We start from the raw sequence: 22,000 nt of genomic DNA, 5'->3' as shown, positions 1-22,000 counted from the left end.
TGATATGTTTGGTACTATAGTATAAGAAGTTATACTCAAAGATTTCAAGGAAAGAGACACTATGGTAACTATTTTTATGTCAGGATATCTTGTGGTAAAACACTATTTTGCTTAAATGGTTATGTTTTGACCTGCGCTGTTCTGTTGTTATGCCCTCTTTTAAATCAATCCCCTTTTTTTAAATTACTTTTTTCTTATTTTTTTTAATTAAGGGAAAAATAAATAAAAAATAGGATACATTATAGTAACCTACTTTGATTTTCTATTAACTTGATTTGAAATCCTGTATTGCCCTCACCATCTTGTTTTGACTGATTTTCCTCTATTCTGCTTTGCCTGAAGTTTGAAAGTATAGGCATAACTGTGAAGACAATAAGAATCATTATGACGCCCATTCTGGTTGATTATTATTTTCTTTTAAAATCCTGTAATGTCTCCAATGCTTTGGTTTTATTCTTTACTGTTTAGTTCAATTTTATTATAACTGCCAATTTTCTTAAAATGGCAAGAGGCAGTATGGTAACCATTGTTGATCAGCTTATATTTTGTTTTTACATTATCTATTATGTCCATCCTTTTGATTTGACTGACTCTGTTCTGATATGTTGCATTTGGTTTTACTCTCTTCAAAAAAAGTAATAAGAACTGTGGGAGTAATAAAACCCAAAATGTGTAATTGTCATTGCACAAAAGAAAAGAAAGTGCTCTAAAGGTTATAACTGCATATATGTTTAAGTGTATAAAATAGATAACCGTATTACTGAGTGTTTTTTTGGATCACTGAACAAAACTGTTCGCAGTCTCACTGTTTGAAGGTCCACTTTATATGCTTCAATTTTGTAACCTGAACAACTATTTCTAAGATGAGAATATGTAATCTATTAACTAGTGATTTCTTACTGTTTATTTTTTAAATTTTGTATTACTTGTACCTTTTTCTGTTTTTTTCCTTTTTCTCCTTAAATAAAATAAAAAAAAATGTCCATCACCTTTTAGGAATAGCTAAAAAAATAAAACACATATTCAAGTGGTTAGTATTGCTTATAAGGTTTTCCTGCCCTTCAGAGTTATCTTTTACCATCTACTAAATTATGTGATCATTTCTGTCTGAAGGGAGATAAGTGTGAGATAAAACAAAATTGAAAGCAGGTCTATTTTGCCACCTGTTAGCGGTTCTAGTGAAAGGAAGTAGGAAGAAAGAAGCAACTACTAATAAAAATGAACAGGAAGAGCTGGAGAAATACATGGGAATGTTCTATTTAAACCATCTTTTTGCTCTTTACTATATAGATCAAACACATTTAGTTACACTGATGATATTCTCAGGCAAACACTGCTTGGCTGCCCAGAAAGAGTTATTCTTTTCTTTAATGCAAAGAAAGAGAAGCCTAAATGTTTTCCAAGGACTGGTGACCAGGTGATTCAAGAGATAAATTAGACCAATCTTTAAGAGTCCATGTCAGTGAAGGTAAAACATTTACTCTCCCAGTACAATCCCCTTGATACATAAGGACTGATTCCAGAATGGCAGTGGATAGATGCCCAGCACTATAGATGCACACATCCCTGCCATTAACTGATGCACCTAGGTATTCTTTTACACACTTAAAAGCATTTCAAGATTACCAATAACATCTAATACAATAAAAAATGCTATGTAAATGGTTATACTATACTAATTATGGAATAATGACAAAAATATGTTCCTACATCTGCTCAGTACAGATGCAATTTTTTTCCTCCGAATATTTTCTAACTACATTGGGATGATTCTGGATGTGCAGCCAATGGCCATGGAGAGTTAACTGTGGTTGATTTAGGAATAGACTGGCAGAGACGATGAAACAAAAGGAAGTCCACTGAGGGCTATTCCAGGGGATCTTCCTTGTCTCTCATAAAAGAAAGAGCCATGAAGAAGTACAGTCCCTTGTTCTGCCTCTGGCTAGGTGGAGTTGCAGCAACCACTTTATAACCAACTAAGCCAGTTTAAATTAAGAATTTAATTTAACACATTAAGAATGGCAGAGAAGGAGGATTGGGGTAGCCTCATTAAGCCAATAAATTATCTAATCCACAGATGTCTCCATCTTCAGATTTCTTTTTTTGGTACCAGGAATTGAACTCAGGACCTAGCACTTGCCAGGCAGGTGCTGTGCCAGTGAGGTATATCACTGGTCCCAGACTATTCTTAAATCAGAAAAAAAAAAAAAAAAAACCTTCCCACAATCTTGTTTTAGCATTTAAGTCATTTTGAGCTTCATTTACTTGTGATTTGAAATCAGAAGAAAAAAATTCAAACTGATTCAGTGCCAAGCATAATCATCCCTGTGTAAAAGCTAAATGTAACAAGATTATGTTTTTAAAGGGAGGTAAAAAGTTTCTGGAGTAATCTCATTAATAGAAGGGAACTAAGTTCACGGTATTTGTTACGGGTTAAGAACTGGTGGTCAACTTAACGCCAGCTGGAGTACATCAGCATGGCATTGAGTCTTCATGCTCCACCTGAGGAAAGTTGCCAGGATAAATTGGTGGAGAAGAAGGGAGGTGTTAGAGGGTTAAGGCATTAAGAAGGCATTGTGGGTTCTCCTACAAGTTGCTCTCTGAGTGGTTGGTTCTCCTGGAGAGTCTTTGGTCCTCACATTGAGCACTGCTCCTGGTTCCAGAGGGGAAGACATGTGCTGCTTGGTCTCCAGGATGAACTCGTCACGCTGCTTCCTGGCATGTACCCGACTGTGTTTGTCCTCAGAAGAGCTTAGGGCCTCCGTGTCGCTGAGGATGACTGTGATGCCTTTCAGGATAGCCCTGGTCTTTGTTGTGAGTGTGACTTCTTGGCTCCAGTGTAGAACCCTCATCCCACTAGCACAACTCCTTCATCCTGCTGGCACAGACTTTCTGGCTTCCACCGCTGATCCTTGGGTCTTCCTGGCACAGATCCGTAAAAGAGACTGGTGTTGAGTCTTTCTTGTGGGCTCTGGACCTCCAGTTGGACTCGTGGGAGGCACTGTCCTGAGCTCTGGGTTTTTATCTGGATTCATGTGGGACGTTGCCGTGTAGTTTAGGCTCTTGACTAAATAATCTATATCGTTGGTGTTGCAGATAGATTTCCTGCATTTTCCTGTGTTAACTTCCGGTGACCATTATATATTTCAATGTTTGGCTAGAACAGCATTTTCCCTCTTGCTCTGGAGAAAACACAGCATTTAAGGCTCTTTCTGATGCATGTGGCCCTATTCTTTTTCAAGCCCTAAAACATACTGTACAATACACTTTTGATGTACCCTGGCAAAGTCAACCCTGATGCTGCTTTTGGAAATTAGTGTGATTTACCCATACATCTTTTTTGTTTGTTTCAAAGAAAACAGGCTTTTTAAAATTGCCTCTCTTGGGTATTGTTCTAAATCCTTAGTAACTCCCGACAAGGCAATGATGGAACTTCAAAAATTTTTTCCAATTAATAAAAATATGATTCCAAAGTAGAACTTTCAACTCTGGTGAAGTATAAATTAAGCTGTATGTATAAATACAAATTCACAAACACTTCGAAGTGTGGCTTATAAAAACCAGTGCTGGGGCTGGGAGTTTAGCTCAGCAGCATAAGCACCTGCCTTGCAAGCAGGCAGTCGTGAGTTCGATCCCCGGTACCAATAACAATGAAAAAGACCAAAAAAAAAAAAAAACAGTGTCAAAGTATTGTGTATCAATCCATGAGTTCAAGGATTGCCAAAATTAAGAGTGATTTTTTTTTTTCCCTCCTGGTTTATGATAGTTAACATGGGAACTGTTTCTGTCTGAAGCAAATGCTGAATTTATTAATAATGTAAGTAGCTCTAGGGCCCCTTTACCATGGCAGTAAATCTCTTGCCTAAAACCAGAACTGTTTCCTTTATTCTTTAATGGATTAGGTCTGTGTACTTAGTTATATAAATGAGAGTTGTATGCCTTTTTATATCAGAATAATATTTGAAGCAAAACCAAATGAAAGGGGAAGGTACATAAATTAGTATTATTTATATATGTAAAAATTTATATAATATCTATATACACTATTATATTTCATCTTGACTGTAATCCTATGGACCAGGTATTAAGATGTCATTTTCCAAACTCTAAGATGCCACGGATTATATGATAAGCCAGTATTAAGAAATTTTGCCAATGAAAATATGACATACCATTTATAAGATACAATCTGATATCAGAGATGTCGAAATGTAAAATAAGAATATTTCTAAGAAAATTTATATAAGTGCATAACTAGTTACCAGCTGTCCTGACAAAGACTATACTTTCTGCCTCCCTGAGTTCTAGGTAATAAAACTGCTACAGCTACTTGCAGACCAAGGTGGTGAAGAATCAGGAGTTCTTTCTGCATTCTCTCTCTTGTCCCACCTATCAGAGTTGACATGATGATGCCACAACCCTGGAAGTACCTTTTAAGTAGGGCAGAGCCTCCATGTCTGGTACCTGAAAAACTCAAGGAACAGAGCCCCAAATCACGTTTTAGGTGGGACACAACCTTTATGTTTGATGTCACCAATAAATACACTTTTATTGTTAAACTTATGTCACCTAGAAATTTACCTGCGAGTAACTCAAATTGCTCCAACTTATACAATGGCAGATTAGAATTTGTCCGATTCCAAAGCCTGGACCCATTCTGTTGCACTACACAAATATAATACTGTACCCTTATCCCCTTCTGAATTTGAAAACACAATTAAAACAATACTATCATTATATTTTTTAAAAAGGTTTCATCACTTGGTTTGAAAAATAGGAAGAAAACAGTAGATTTAAAATTAGTGTCTGTTAAGGAAAAAGTACAAGGAGGAACAATTAAGGTTGTATGTGTCACATCACATATGTAAGAGAGAACGTACAGCATGGGGGAAGGCTTTCCAGAGCGGACAAAAGTGACACATACAGGTATGTGCTCCTTCTGTTTTGACCGACTATAATGCTTCCTGGGTTCAGGAAGAGAAGTTCCATTAGTTGTTAGACTCTTAACCCTACTGTTTTAAGATCTCAAGAAAAGATGGTGCTCATTCCTAAAATAACTTGAAGCAAAGGAGAAGGAAAAGTGAACAGCTGGACTGGCCATGGAGGAAAGGAGGAGGAAGAGGTGACAGAAAAATGAGAGGTCAAGAACACAGGTTCTGGATCAAAGATGAGAGTTTGACCCACGGCTCCACACTTGCTAGATTCATGGCCATAATTTTGGGTAATCAGTTAACATCTCTAAGGGCCAACTCTGCCATTTATAAACAGAAGGCTGTGGTAACAGAAAGCTTCATGATGTGATGAGAAATGAATGAGAAAACATACAAAATACACCTATAACACATGCAAAACGTAGCTTGAACAGTTAGGTGAGCACATGCTGAGTGTTAGTTGCTGTTACATTTGATGTCACTAATGATAGCTTCTTTTTCTACCTATTACAAATAGGTAGTTGTGCCTTAATCTCTTCTGCCACACAGAAACCCACTGAAGCTAAGAGCCTGAGGAAGTTTCTGTTTCAATTTTTTTATTGCTGCTAACATGCCTGGAGGGAACAGTAACAGAGAAAATAAAAGTATGTTTGTTATATATTTCAATAGTGGTTTCACTTTATAGCTTACATAAAAATAGCTCCCCGCCCCCATTTTACTATATTATAAGGAATAAAAAGAAAATTAAAAAGAAGAAAGAGAAAGTCCTTACCCGTTGTTTTTCATTTGTGCCCTTTTTATTGGTCTCTTTTCTACTTTCATCTTCATACACTAGAACAAAGTCGATTCTTCGCTGGCCGTCGTTAAAATACAGGGAGTCAGCTTTTCCATTAAATTCCTCCTGTGTGGCACAGAAAAACAGATTTTAATAAATTTCTTTTGAAAAGTGCTGATTATAAATGTTTATCTTCTAGCTTTAATATTTTCCTTGATGTGCTCATTGAAAAAGACAAATCCACCCACGCCCACTACCAGTTACTTGACCAAGCGGCCCTGGCTGCCACAACCCTTGTGTTACAGTCTGTGTTAGTGAGAGGAAGTCTTCGTACTGAAAGGCTCAGCATTATCCTACAAAGGTGGGGAAACACGTCAGCACTCTGCATATAACTCAATCATCACAGAATTATTAAAACACCATAAAAGCAAAGAACAAATGGGAAAAGACAGGTCTAACACAATTTAAAACAACCTCTTCTGTCATATGGACTTGGACAGAAGTAGCTTAATTTATTCTGAAGGGGGATGGGTTTGAGTTCTTACACAACTTGTCAGAATGCTTATGTTAATTTTCTTGCTGCGTAAGAACCAGGTTGCTTTTCAGCTGTTAAGTAATATATTTTTTTTTTTAAATTTCATTTTCCCCCATTCCAAACTGATGGGAGCCTGCATTCTGCCATTATTTGATGAAACCACTTGGATGTTTTGTTCATTAAACATGATAAATGCTCCTCTGTGTTCAGTTTCAATTAGCACAGAAATCACCTTATTTTACAACTACCACACCATTTCCTCCTTCACACTTTTGTGAAGAGGTATTTTTATCCTACCACACCTTCACACTTTTGTGAAGAGGTATTTTTTGCAACACATTTAAAACTGGTATTTATTATTCCTTTTCTCTTTCCCACCATGCAATGTGTGAAGGTTTATTGCTAGCAACTCGAGAGCCTCCCAACTAAGCAAATTATTCCACATACAGAATGAACTCTGCTGATGGGACTCACCCCAATGCACCTTCAGCCCAGTCTCACCTCATCAGGTATTCTAACCACCAGTGGTGTGATTGTCTTCAGACTTTTCCTATCCAGGGCACTGAGCATAAACACAAATGAGACACACTGATGTCTTGAGCTGATGCTTTTATTCAGTTCTTTCATTTGCTGTGTTAATTATTTAAAACAAATGTAAAGAGTATACAAAGTTCCATAAAAAATGCTAAGCCTTGTCTTTTTTGTCTTTTTCACTTTGACCACAGAGTTCCTTAGTTACCTTCAATTTCTTTTCCTTTCAAGTGTTAATGACAACCAGGTTGGCTATTAAAGGGAAACTGTATGTTGAAGGGCAAATTACAGAGTTAACTTCTCAGGATGATGCCCCCACCAAAAAAAAGCAGAGTACATGAAACGTAGAAACGTGGTCATATTGGTAGACATCTGCAAAGTGGACAGTAAGTAACTTGTTGTGTGTAGCCTTTAATGCAGTCCAGCAGGCACTTGCAGATGTGAAGTTCTTTGGAAGTGGACCCAGGATGAGGATCACATTTGCACTCAGCTCCAAGCACACTCTTCTCACATGGCCACTGCATGGTGGCACAGGCTGGCAGTTAGCTCCCAAATGTTCTCCTTGCATGCCTCCTGTGCGTGCAGAAGGCCAAGGCTCTTTGTTTGGAAGAATACTCTAGTGTGTTGGCAGTAGTACGTTGTGTGAAATAAGTAGGTCAAACTCTGCTATGATACTACCAGAATGCAATGCCAGAGAAAAGACTGCCAATCTCCCACTGCTGTGAAATTCAAGTTTCTCATATTTTGGCAGAAGACAGTTCTACCCAGTGCGTATGAAGAAGGCAAAAACTAAAGGCTGGGTTGCTCAGAATATGCAACAAGAAAGGAATTGGTCTAAATGAGACTGGCTTATGAACAAAAAAGGGTGGGGCACCAGTGCCTTTCAGTGTTAAAGTTCCACTCTCTAACTTATTTTACACTTTCTCTGATAACTCAAATTTTGATCTTGGGTCTTTTTCTACTGAGTCAAATGGCACCACGATGAAATATGCAAAAAGAAATCTCAAACCCACTTGCTCCTGTTTAGCAGCTTCAATTTAAAAATACTTAAAGAGCAAGTTTAAACTTGATCAAGTAAAATGGTTTCAGGGATCAAGAACTTATGTATGGCTCCTGCTTTTCCACTGGGAAAGTAATCCTTCTGGTCAGCGGGGTAACTTACTGTCACCCTAAAAGTCTTGGAAAGTGCTAGCAATGCTAACGTAACAAGTAAAAGTCACTAGTCTTTAAAATTTCACCTTTCTTTCCCAGAAAAAAATAACAAGTACATGTCTAATCACAATTGGAGTTTGTAATACATTCAATCTGCTTGTACACATCGCCCCCCTCCATCCTGAGGACACCACATCCACCCTTTCTAGTGGTGACTTGACCTGATGCTGTACTAAAAGTTAAGGGCTGAAGTAGTTTACAGAACTACTGATGTTTCTCTGTCATGACATCAAAATAAACCAAAATGACACTGCCAACTAGTGTAGAATGAGCAACTCTTGTCTTTGAGTTTTTGGCTGTGACATTGCACACTGGAGGTGAAGAGGAGAATCCTTGGTCCAGCAAAGGGATATCTGGCAGGAAGAGCTTGACTGAGTAGGGCAGGAAAGGGACCAAGTACAAAAAGAGGTCAGATGTGATCCACCCAAGCGGTATTTTCTAGGCTTTCCTTTCCTCTTAGTCTGGCTTCTTACCTTTTTAAAATTGTTCCTTCAACAAAAGAAACCCCCAAATGCAAGATTTTCCTTAATCTAATCTGGCCACTAATGCATATAGCAAAATTACTCTTTCCAATGCTAGTATGAGTTTAAGAATATGGAGCAGATTTTTTTGTATGTTTTGCTGTGCTACTGGCAAGGAAGTACTGGTGGGTACAATCTTGTCCCTGGAGCCAGTGGAGACCTCCAGTACTGTAGGACAGCGGCTGCAAAAGAATGTCCTGGAGGAACAACTCCAAAGATGAGCATTTTCCACTAATAGTTGCTTGGCAGGAAAATACGACATACAAAAGAGCAGTGGTCTTTTCCTTGAATATGATGTTTTTCATTAAGTGAAAGGAAACTACAACACGGGAGGTCTGTCTTCTGGCAGTGGAAGGAAGGGTTGGGGTGAGCGGGCACCTGGGGAAAGGGTCACCTGCATCCAACTGCTCTCTGACATGCAGCACGACCGCAGCCCACCCCAAAAAGCACTCTTCCAAATCTCAGACTCCAGTACTAGGACTTTGTGAGTTCTAAAACTACATTGCTTCTCAACATTTGTCCAATCTCACATTTTACAAATGTCTTTATAATGGATATTCAGGCAGATGGGAACTAAGTCCCATTTCATTGTGGAAGAACTGCATCTAATCATTAAAAATGCTAAATTGAAAATACTTGTCTGGATAAAAAGCAGTCATGTTAGACTCTTTGCTCCAACTCTTATTTCAGAATGCCTAAAATGTGCCCTGGATAGCAAGTACAATGACTGTGTCTCTACACTTCCAGATGGCCTAAGAGTAGGGTGTATTCCAGGCTCATTTGAGTTCCTGGTTTTGACCTTTATACACCAAGCTGTCAGAAAAGTTTATTATTTAACAAGAATAGTTCAGAAATCACATTATGAAAAAAAAAAGCACAAAACCCTAAATATTCAGATTTCAAAAAATTTGAAACATAACCACATTTTATTTACATGTCATGTAATTATGAATACTGTATAGTTCCTAAGTATTTTTCCTAACAAATAAAGAGTTCAGGCAGACTCAGGGTGTAAGTAGTAAGTGAAATGCTTTTCCCTTTACACAATTATGCAAAAATATTATAGAAATGAGAGCGATCAGGTCAGATTTTATTGAGACAAAATGCAAATTTCAAAAAAAAATGCCAAAATTCGAGTCAAAGAAAAAGCCAAAAACTGCAGAGATGGGAAGGTTGGAAACGGAAGGTAGCAAAGACCAGTGCTGTAAGAAGCAGGGGTGAAAGGAAAGGGAAGTAACAGGGATACAGAGAGGTACTGGGGAGCCACAGAGGAACTTGTCTTTGACCACACCAGGCATTCGGTAATGTGCTGATGGCAAAGGACAGAAGAAAAGGAGCCTATTCATGAGAGGGAGGAATTCTGAGGAAAGTGTGTTTAGAGTCAAGTGTGACTCAGCAACAACTCAGATGAGTTTTGTACAAACCACAGTCTCCTTCCTCACTCTGTTAACCACACTGCTCACTTCTCAAGGCCATCGGGCAGCCCTTGCTCACCTTGAGTTCCCTGCTAGGCACCTGTATGTAGCAGGGGCTCTAGTTTACTTTTTTCTCAGAATACAGAATGGTTTTTTTCTGGAGATACAATTAATACATATTCAATATTGGACACTTCTAAAAAATACAGAAAAGTATCAAGGAAAAGGAAAAGTCATACATAATCCCATCTCCCAGTGATGAACTGAGCCTTTTTAATATTTCAGCCCACATGCTCGCGCATGCACATTAACCAAAATGGTTCAATACTACACATACTGTTTTATAAACATCAGACATTTTCCTAGCTTTATGTAAAGCTCTGCATCATCATGTTTAATGGCTGCAACATCATTTAAACAGTTCCTCCACTGATCAACAGAAAAGTTGCTTCCAATTTTCTGCTTTTATAAACACTGCTGCAAAACCTCCTTGTCCATATGTCCTAGATGTGCCCATGTTCAATTACTTTCTCATTAGGCTAAATTTTGGAAGCAGAATTTAAGTGCCCTGGTCTTTTAAAAGCTTCTGAGACAGAAGTTGCTTAACTGTCACTAAAAACACTTATGAAATCAACAAATCCATAAGCAGGCTTTGAGTGCCTTGTACCAATCTCACTAGATTAACAATCTCTTCTACTCTACCCCATATCATAGTCAAAATAATATATTTTTTTCATTTGTACCTTTTAACTGAAGAGTGCAAACATTATTACTATGGAGCCTGCCCAAATGAATCCCTGTGTTTTTGTGTAATGCCTACTGCTCTCCTTTACCTAATCAAACTACCTTATTTAATCAGTTGTCAGTAGGTTTTCTAGGGGTTTACTGATGAAATTCTAAAGGCCACACAGGGAAAGGGATGAGTGTGTAAGTACAGAATAGATGTACCAGACCCCAGGCAGTTCAGTGTGGGACTCTTGTGACTAAAAGCAGAACTGCTAAGTCGGGGGAAGGCGACAACACCTTCTTCAAGCTGGGCCTTCAGTGTGAGATGTGCAAGGCACGGTTAGGAGAAGGTCCCCTGCTTCCTCGAATGATATGTGCACCAAGCAATCGAGATGTGATTCAAAACCACCGTGGACCCGGCATGCACGTGAATGGATGGATGCGCTGCCTGCTGAGATGCCTTTCGAAGGGGATGCAAGAAGCTGTGGTCACTGAAAACAGAACAGGGAGCAATGCATAAGGTGACCTTAAATCATTCATTTTTACCAAATATGTCCCAAAAATAAAAGGGAGAAATATTCTAGGGCACTGTCAGCCAGCCCGAGACTCAGCAATGCTGGTATTTTCTCTACAATATGGATAGTTAACGGGAAGGTGTCGCGCTCATTTTAGGTCAGCACTCACTGACCACCTTTCTGTTGTGGGTTACAGGTCACCTGCATAACTATCAAATAGCAATAATGTATTTTGACTCACACTTCTCTAGGTTTAGAATGTACTATTACTTATTTGATTTATAGCAATTTTTGTTGGAAGTTTAAATTGATGTACAAATTCTTTAAAAGTATAGTCTTTTATCCTGGTAAATGACTACAACTAGTTCAATTGATATTAGGGGTTGTGCGATGGATATTTTTCTTCCTTCAACACAAAAACTGGTTTACAAGAATGGCTATTCTTTGTGGTATGAAAATGAGGAGGTGCAGATGTAAGTACATCTATTCTGTACTTACACACTCATCCCTTTCCCTGTGTGGCCTTTAGAATTTCATCAGTAACAGATGCAGATGTTTTCAACGTGCACATGCATGCATATCTGTGCACACGGGGATGTACACATACACATAACCCAGATGACTCATTTAAAAAAAACATAAAGAGCAACACAAAAGATAGACAACAGGAAGTAACATCTTTCTCAAATGGGAAGGGGATCAACAGATGGAGGGCAGCAGAGGGAGTGGAAGGAAAGGAAATGAAGAAGCACTAGGATCTGTTATGTACAGGAAGCAACCCCACCCAAGGAATGGAAACACTATGCTCTGCAAATGTGTACTCCAAAAAAGCCAGGAGAATCAAAAGATGGAGGGGATGAAAAAGAGGAATTAAGATGTTTCTATGTTCATGAACCAACTCCACACAAGGAATGGAAACACTGTGTACTACACACATGTACTAATAAAAGAAAAAGTTTTAAAAAGACAGAATCTTTTTGTCAATTTTTTTGATTATTCAAGAAATGCTCTGAAGAAATGAGCTTTCAGATACATGCCAATTAAAATGGTTACTTTTATCTTTTTTGTGTTTGAAAATCTCTATATATAGTACATGGCCTCTTTAGATCTTAAAAGAAGATAATGAATGTAACTTAAGCTATTATTATCATTTAGGAGGTAAAAAATGAAAGGAATCCAAAACAAGATTAAAGGATACTGATTTTGATGTCTGGCATATTTGGGTTCAAAGCTCAACTCTAGTATACACAAGTAGCCATGTAACTTTTTCATGTATTTCCTCTCTTTAAATTTACTAGTTTATAAAAACAGAGAAATCACAGAAAGAAAGGCATACTTTTTGTTAACACTAAGCAGATGATACACACTCAAGGCAATAGCACAAAGCCTAGAACACAGTAAAAGCTCAACACATGTGACAGTCCTTTATTGATTCCTGACTGGAATGAGCAGTCACATACCCTATAATCATTAGGAACTTCCACCTACATCCTGCTTTTTCCTCTGCGTATGCTCAAGAGATCAAAGGTCACTTCCAGGGATGGAGCTTTAGCTCAGTGGCCTAAGCGCCTGCCTTGCAAGCAGGCAGTCCTGATTTTGATCCCTGGTACTGATAAAAAGGAAAAAGGCAAAAAAAAAAAAAAGGTCATTAGCTTTCCATTACCTGTCTCTAGTAGGTATTGTACTATCCTAGCATTTGCTGCTTCTGATCAACTTTGAATTGGAACCAGATTAACTGAATTTTTAAAATTTCTTGGAATTTAGACTTGGTTTTGGATGTTAGAAGCTTCGTAGCTCTCTTCAGGTTCTGAGGAAAGTGTGGTTCGAGTGGGGGGACATGAAGCACTATTAAGAGTAACATTACATTGTATTTTACCCCTCTCCCCTTTCAAAGCAAGACATATGGACCCTGGGTACTAACGAGAAGGAATACAGTAAAACTAATGAATTACACACAGGGCAAGAGCAGGTAGGAGGCAGAAAAGGCATTGACCATTGGGACAGTGCTAATCACTGTGGATCTTAATGTGAAAAAGAGCACAAACCTCATAACAGCAGGGCAAAATGCAAGTGTTCAGCAGTAGAGTCTTGTTAACAAAAGCAGGAAAGCATTAAGGTTCTTTTGGAAGAGCAAAGTCTCGGGTGTGACATTTCTCTAACGGTGCTCTTGGCAAAGAACAGGACACATAACACATAGGTATAAGATATAACACATAGGTAACCCTTGGTGTTTTTCTTTCTGAGCCCTCTCATGTCTGCTGCTGAAGCTGTCAGGCTACATTTCCATCTGCTCTGTTGCATTCCATCACTCAGTTTCCACCTCCCCTTATTAACTGGATCACACCACCACTGCTTTCATAGGTCCAGCTTTCCTGTCCACTAATTTACCTTATACACTGCTGTCACATGGATGTCTCTAAGCCAACGCACTTATAAAGTCCCAGCAGGGGTTCAAGCACTTACATTCCTTCCAGAGACTTCTGGAAAAACCCAAACGTTTCAACTGCACATCTAGGATATGCCATAATCTGATTCTAGTCTGCGTCTTATAAAGTGTTACTCCCTGTTCTGACCCTCCAACCCTCCTGGGCCCCCTCACACAGCTTTGGCTCTGTCATGCTCCACCCAGTCTCCCCTCCTCTGCTTCTGTGACTTCCCTTCCCAGATCTCAGCTCTCCTTCCCAGTTCAGTTCAGGCCTTCCCTCCTGGAGCTTGACTTGGGGTTTCTTTACCCCATAGAGTACACTGTCTTTGCAATGGATGTGTGTTCTATGCAATTCTGGGAGACTCCTGAGTATTTAGGGGTGGGGGAGACGAGCTCAAAATGTTTTGGCAACACCTTGGTGGTAGCTTACTTTCTGCTTATTTTAACATTTGTGATGACAGTGTACAAGCTGTAGGGGTTTGGTTTATTAACTCAGTGAAGCCCCTAACTGTACTAGCAGCCACTCTTTACCAACATTTCACAGCAAAAACAAAAAGTTGCTTCATTTAAGAATGTTCTTGCCAGGTGCAGTGGTGCATGCCTGTAACCCCAGGCCTCAGGAGGCTGAGGCAGGTGGCCTGGGCTACATAGTGATTTCAAGGCCAGCCTGTACTACATGGTGAGACTCTGTCTCAAAAAACAAAGAACAAGGGGTGTTCTTGGTGAAGCAACTTTATGAATCTTGAGTGTATGAGTATTTAAAATTCTGTGTGAAGAGATACAAGTACCCACGAGTACTGCACACCAAAGTGTGATATTATTTGAGGAAATGTGTTTGTATAGTTTTGTCTTGTATAGTTTTGCACTTAAATAGCTCTCCCTCCCCAGTCAAATGTTATTTTTTTTACCAGACCAATGACTGACATAAAAATGTGGGTAAGAAGATTTACAGAGGTGGCAGACTTTTCTCTGCCAATGAACAAAATCAACTGTATTAGACTCTGTAACTCCCCTTACAGTTAATGGTTTGCCTGTGGAATGGGGTAAGAGTAACAGATGTGATTTTCTTTCCACACTGTGCAATAAAATGAGTGAACATTTGTAAGATCGACTTAGTTTTGAGATCTACAATGAATGACACTATCCAACTGACTTATGTTTGTGAGGTGGTAAAATCATGATTGAGGAAAGAACCATTCAAAATGCAAGACATCTTTTTACTGTAAGAAAAATTCATCAATATGGTTTCATAGTTTACACTGTAGCCAACTTTTAACAAACTACTACTTGTTGAATTTTAATGTGCTGTCAAAGAATCCAATTATTTGAAAAAAACTTTGAAATATTCTCTCTTCTCCAACTACCCATGTGTAAAAAATTAGATCATCTTGGCATATTTCCACCCATACATACTGAAGCAAAAATGGGAATCAGTTTTTTGAGGAATGGGAGTACTAGGGATTAAACCCAGGACCTTCTCACTGAGCTACACTTCCAGTATTCTTTACTTTATACTTTGAGACAAGCACACAATAAACTTCCTATGGAGGGTTCCAACTTGCAGTCTTCCTGCCGAGATGACAAACATGCATCACCACACTTGATTCAGCTGTCTTTTCTTAAAGAGATTTACAAAATACATAAAATAATGCCACTCTTCCTAATTTTTTGTTTCAGCAGTTATTTTACATAAAAGATGTTTATTGTGCATTAACATTGAAACACTACTTTAAATTATTTATTATTGGATTTATTAACAGTTACACTAAAATAAATTTTTCAAATTTCTCAGTTTAAATTCTTATACAGTGAGTATCAATAGGTAAAGGCACTACGAAAAAATTCTTTAGAGCTCTACTTTGGGTTACAAATAAGGACATAAAAAGTATAGAACTGTGAGTCTACACCATTCATTTGGGCTTTAACTTTGTATTATATAAATTACATTATGAGATATATGTAACATAATATATATTTCATGTAGACACATTATCTTATTACATTCACATGTGTTGTATCATTTGTATACATATATACAATATACACAATATATACAAATGACATATGCATATAATACATGTAATATAATACACCTATATATAATGATATATCATTTATATACATAATATACATATATTTTTTTTTTTTTTTGGTGCCGGGTATCGAACTTAACGACCTCGCGCTTGCCAAGCAGGCACTTACGCTGCTGAGCTAAACCCTTAGCCCAATAAATCATTTGTATATCCTAACAATACTGAAGGGAGACACTTCTGTTTGTGTTGTTTTGTCTTGGTACTGGGGATCGAACTCAGGACCTTATACTTGCCAGGCAAGCACTTTGCTCCTGAGCTAAATCCCTGGCCCAACACTTTTGTTTTTAACCAATAACACTTAGGAAATATTTGAATCGACTTGAGGTAACATATTCAAGTCCAAGTATTTAATGCAACTATTCCACTCAAATTGTTTAAGTAGGCTGCCAAAGGCAATTATAAAGGCCCAACCTTGGTTCCGGAAGGCTGCTCTGGACAGCTTAGAGAATTGCAGACTCCACTCTATTCCAGTGCAATTGTCAGTTTCTATATTCCATTAAAGCATTCGATGGCTACACTGGTTTTCATCAAAGTATTTTCCCCCTTGTTCTGCATCTAATTCCCTTTCCTTCTTTCCAGGGTTAGCTCTTCTCCCTAGAGTAACTCCCCGACCTGCTGGGTTTCTTCCTCCTGTCCTCTCAGAGCACCTTACACCTTCCTTCAACATCCTTCTCATGATCTTAACCATCAGTTATGTGTGTGATTATCTGATTAATGTCTGTCTCAGCAGAACAGACCCAAGAGGGCACAGACTGTGCCATCTTTTCATTGCTATTTCCCTAGAGTTATATTAAACAGATAAATATTATTAAATAAATCAGCTAAACTTGATTAAGCATTTATGCTGTGACATTTTGTAATATGGCAGATGAAGCAACAGGGAAATTTCCACTCAGTATCACAGAATGAAAGGATCTGATTTACGTTCTGAAAGAAAGTATTCTGAGGACAGCAGACCTGTGGGTGGCACAAGCGGGAAGAAGGAAACTGAGCCAGGGAAGGCCAAGGGGCACCTGAGCTGGTGGTGAGTCAAGGCAGGCAGGCAGGCAGGCAGCACAGCTGATACTGGAGTCAGCAGGTCCCGTGCTGTGGGCGGGGATGAATCAGAAACAGGGTGTCAAGAAGGCTCAGGTTTCCGGCTTGAGCAGCTGAAAGCACGATGATTACATTTGCGAAAGTGCAGAGAATGGAAAGGGAGCAAGATGAGGGAGAGCTGCTCAAGTCTTCTCAGAATCGGGGGCAGAAAGCTCCAAGGACAGGCAGGTGTAGTCAGGGAACTTAACACCGGTGGCGCTTGTAGCTGATGCTGAAGGAGGGCGAGAAGGGGCAGAAGGAGGGGGCAGGATGAGCACTGAGAAAACCAAACAGGTAGGAGGGGCTTATGTGGAAGAAGGGAGGAAGCAGGAGAGTGGCTCAGGGCCATTATGACATAACCTAGGGTTCACCTCTCCCTCGACTCTCGTCTCTCTTCCCCAACCACTGCCCCCTCTCTATTTCTCCTCTCAAATCATCCTGTGTGTCCAATCCAGCTGCCACTCTCCACTTGTGGCTGTTTAACTTATGCACATTAAAATTAAATAAAATTTAAACTTTGGTCCCTTGGTTTCTCTCCACATGTCGTATTTCTACCCCACCCATGGTTAGTGGCTACCCTGGTGGGCAGCACAGAGAATGGCCTTCTATAACTGAGAAAGTTCTGCGGGAAGGTGGAACTTTGATTCAATGGGCCACTCTTTAGTCCAGCATTTCTACCTTCTACCCAACCTTACCAACTGCTTCCCTAACTCCCCTAGTCAGTCGCATGCTGGCCACACCTCCCTCATTTCTACTTTATTTGTTCTTGTAAGGCTATTTGGATATTCCTGTAATGGATCCACTGTGAAAGGATTGTCTGGGCTTAGCTAGGCTCTCCATAATACTCACTTGTGCAATCAAACACTAGTTGAGGGTTTCAATAAAGGATGGGGTTAACACTGACAATCAGCTACATTAAGTGAAGTAGATTATTCTCCACAATCTACAAGGGCCTCATCTGATCAGTCAAAAGGCATGGTAAAGACCCGATGGATCTTTAATCCATCCTTTACGGTTGAACTATATATATACTGTACCACCACCTCCAATGAAAATATAGATCTGACTTTGCTAAGACAATGACTCTTAAATCTGGGGTGCACTATAGTGACCCACATAAACTTTATACATATATATATATATATATATACTTGGATTCTAACCAAGACCAAGAATAACATAAATGGAGCTTGGGTCTTCATATTTTAAAAGCACTCTTCAGGTAATTCTGATAGACATTAGGGTTGAAAACAACAGCCCTCACTGAACTTCCCCAGTACTGTAAATGTCACTGGAAGTCATCGAATCCTGCAGCCTGGATTACAGTTTTCTTTCAACCAATCAACCACCAAACCCACCCACCAACAGATATGCAAGTAATGAACTAGCATCTGTCAGGCATCAAAACAAAAGAAGGGGACAGAGGTGAACAGCACAGCCGCTCTTGGCTTTCAGGGTAAACATGAGCTAAACTATTGTGTATCTCTCTAAGCACAGTGGTTAATAAGTTGGAAGGAAGGAAGGAAGATTTTACTACAAATTTAGTGAAGCTGAGTGTGGTTTGTTCCAAATACTGCATAATTTAAAGTGTTTACTTCCAATTCACTGAAAACTAGCAAATGTTAGTAAATGTTCAACATATTTATTAACAGACTTTGCTATTTGTATTTTATAATATTGCTGGGTATGACAAATTCCCAACCCGCTATAGGCACCTCAGTGCCTATAATAGAACTTTCTCAGAGGAACAATGTTCCAGTGTTCTGGCCTGCTCTTCTAAGGTCAGTTGGACCAACTCTTGATCATGGCAGTCTAATTTCATTTGAAAGGAAATGAGAAGGGGTTCAGGCACTGAGCAATGCAGGGCTCTGCACACTTCAGTGCTGACCAGCCCCTTTGCCTGCAATGTGTTTAGCCTATTGTAAGCATTCATAAATGTTGGACAAGATTCTCAGTGTATTATTATTTTATGAATATGCTTTTTAAGAGCTAAAATGTTTCTCAATCACTGTACAGTCACTGAACACCTTGGAGAGGAAATTTACTGCTGATTTTTCTGCTTTTTCTACATGAGGAAACAGAGGTCCTAAAAGGAAAAATGATTGGCCTGCAGGGGCCTGAGAGCAGAACCACTGAGGAACAGAGGGCTACTTGCCAGGAGGCCCATCCTGCGCTCAGCTGCCTAGGAATACTTTTAGAATAACTTTTAGAACAACACTTACAAAAAAGAAAACTCAAAAATAAGCAGTAAAAGCACTTTTAAAAGTCTCAGGAATGTCACTGCTCTCACCTCTCTTCAACTTTCTCTCTTCAACTTTCTTATTTCAAAGGACAGTGTATTTACTTTAAAAATACTTAAAGCTAATGAAAAAATATGAAATGCTAGCAATATCATTAGCATCGCCGAATGCTCTGTCAAATTTTTCATTAACTACTTTTCTTTTAAGGGATTTGGACTTAGCCATCAAGTTTGACTTCAGCAACAAGTATGATTTAGACTTGATAAATTCTAATGCTTATTAACAGTGATCCATATTATGCATTTGCCCATTATAGTTAATGAAGATGCTTTTTAGAAGTTATTACAATCTGTCAAGTCATATGAATCCACATTTCAAAACGTGACTTGGGAGAAGGAGTTGTAAATGCGTTTTCCTTTTGAAGGAGGCATTTGGGTTTTACAAATGAAAGCATATGTCTCATTTCTTACCAGAAATGGACTAAGAAATACATTTAAGATTTATAGTAGAGATGTACTTTGTATTATTAGTTGTTGAAATAAGGAAAACTATAGCTAATTAGGGGGCTTCCGAAATTAAAAGATTGCAAATCATCTTTCCAAAGTCCTTCAGCCTTCCAAATCAATTAGAGTTCACAATATGGGAGGGATAGCTGCAGTGGAAATCCCAATAGTCTCCCCTTTGCAACTTTCCAAAAGTCCTGTGAATTCATATTGTATGTACATTTCCATCAACTTCTATATTTCCTCTTTAAATTTTTATTCCAACGTTTTACATTTATGCTGTTTTTTAGGTCACAGTATGGTCAGGTTATTCTCCAGCAGACTCTCAACTTTAACTTAATTCTTTTGCTTTTGTAAGCTTTCCTGCCCATTACTGCGATATGCTTCCAGATGACTTATAATCAGATGAGTTCCACGGCAAACACAGATATCAAATCTTGGTTCAGAATGCCCAGGGCTCCCTGCTTGCCTCACCCATGTTTTTGTCAAATTAATTTTGACATTCCCAGATAACAGACAGCTCACTGAATTTCAAATGTGTTACTTCGTGGAACAGGAATTCATAATGCATGTTTTTAGTTAACGATTTCTCAAATGAATAAAAACAGATAGAAGATACACTGTTATATTGAGGAAAGGATTTTAATCAATAGCATAATTCAGTTGCTGCTGATAATAAGGAGCAAAGAAAAATATAAAACACAGGCAATTCAGATACATTAATGAGTCACATATAACACTGGGGTGAGATATTCACAGAAACAGTCTCCCTCTGTTTCAACCCCTCCCCAGTTAGCAAGTCCTGCTAATTCAATTCCCTAAGATAAATAAGTATAGCTTTTCCATCCCCATTCACATGCCCTGGTTCAAGAGTTCATTATCTGCTGCTCAGATTGTTACCCATTCAGTCTGCTGGTGTTTGAACTCCTGCATGCTATTAGATATAGCTTAGTTTACAAGAACATCTTTCTACTGAAATGAAATCTATCTGCTGTATTTACTTTCTATTCATGGACCTTAATACTGTATTTTGCACCTTCATCTACTAATGACTACTGTCTTAATATTTAGATCTTGTGTTGTTCTTGCCCAGATGTGAAGATTCTCCATCATGCTAATCTTCCCTTCTCAAAATGCCAATTTCTCATCGAAAGGGAGCACCCAGAGTGTGAGGTGGTTTCACCAGTACTGAGCAGCAGAAGCCTAAGATTTTCTTTGTCCTGGAAACAGGTATAAATGCAACCTGGATTTGCGGGCATTAACTTTCTTTACATCATTATCACATGTTCAATTCATACTGAGGTTAATTAGCCGTAATACCTAGCCATTTCACATCATCGGTCATTAGCCTCTACTCTTAGGCTCTTTTGTTAAGCAGCCAGTATTTATGAATTAGAAGAAGGAATTTACTTTAATTCATATTGATTTTTGCCTCCTCTAAAAATTGATTTCCATCCATTATTTCAGTCTTAAGATCAACTGACCAGATAAGCACATGCTCTAGAATCACATTTTTGAATTTTGTATCTAAAATCAGGGTTTTTTTTTTTTTTAACACGTCTTGCTAAAATAGCAAAACACACAAAAGTGTCTGTGGCTTTTTCCCATTCTACCTACTACACCCCCCCCCCTTTAAAGTAGGCTGGGATGACATCTTTTCATTGAACTCACGTTGGTTCATGGTGACTTATTTCTAACATTCACCAACTACTTGCTTAAAAATTTCACTCGATAACACTGCTGGAGATAATGCTCCAGCTTCAATGTCTGCATTTGTCGGCGTTTAGAATATTCCCAACTCCTACATTAATCCCACTCCGTTTTGGAAAAGTGTCCTTTTTGTCACTCGAGTATCCTGGCTTTGATCCCAGTCTCCTGTCACTTCAAGATGGTTAACCGTGGCTCTACAAATAAATCCATGCTCTTTTTTAAACACTCCTGTTAATGTACAGTTTTCTCAGGCAGGAAATTTAAACCCATTTGAACAAGTATATTCCTTTCCAAAATATGCTTTACTAGCATAAACTTCTATGGCCCCACCAGTGCTTAAACCATTTCAGTAAAATTCACCTTTGCTGACAGGAAAGACAAAAATAAAAAGAAGCTGACTTGTACAATTAAATTGTCTTCCTTAAATTGTAGATCTATTACTGTTTCTTCATCACCCAACAACTGAAAGTCATTCAATCAATGTCTCTCCCATCGTGCCAGGTATTTTTTCACATGCTTCAATTCACTCTGTACTCTGTACAGTTTACTATAGCATTTTACAATTAATGGTGGAAAAAATAAAAGACTGGTAAATCCCTGAGATTAAAATAGAATGAAATTTTGTTAACACTTTGAGTTAAATTGGTTATAGTGGCTCTGCTCTGGCTGAGCCAGGCAACCTTATCACCATTAATGACTGTTTCTCTAAGGAAAAGACACTCTGCATTCCAAGTAAGTGACTCAGAAATTTCTGAATGACATCTTTGCCTACTTTTGCTTATTTGTCTCTAATC

At 38.6% G+C, this 22,000-nt stretch overlaps 1 protein-coding gene across 5 annotated transcripts in view; it reads right to left on the bottom strand.

Moving 5' to 3' along the window:
* Positions 1-22,000, bottom strand: part of Ano6 (anoctamin 6) — a 183,531-nt gene that overhangs the window by 80,328 nt on the left and 81,203 nt on the right. For all 5 annotated transcript variants that reach the window (XM_063254601.1, XM_063254599.1, XM_063254600.1 and 2 more), the window contains one exon: positions 5,704-5,832. In XM_063254601.1, the coding sequence (XP_063110671.1) occupies positions 5,704-5,832 (129 nt within the window). The remainder of the gene's footprint in view (positions 1-5,703; positions 5,833-22,000) is intronic.

This window comes from Cavia porcellus, unplaced genomic scaffold (genome assembly GCF_034190915.1).
Source record: "Cavia porcellus strain 051 isolate PalLab524CR breed Dunkin Hartley unplaced genomic scaffold, mCavPor4.1 scaffold_8, whole genome shotgun sequence".
NCBI lineage: Eukaryota > Metazoa > Chordata > Mammalia > Rodentia > Caviidae > Cavia > Cavia porcellus.
The sequence above is the reverse complement of the archived record's forward strand: the minus strand, read 5'-3'. Positions and strand labels throughout refer to the sequence as shown.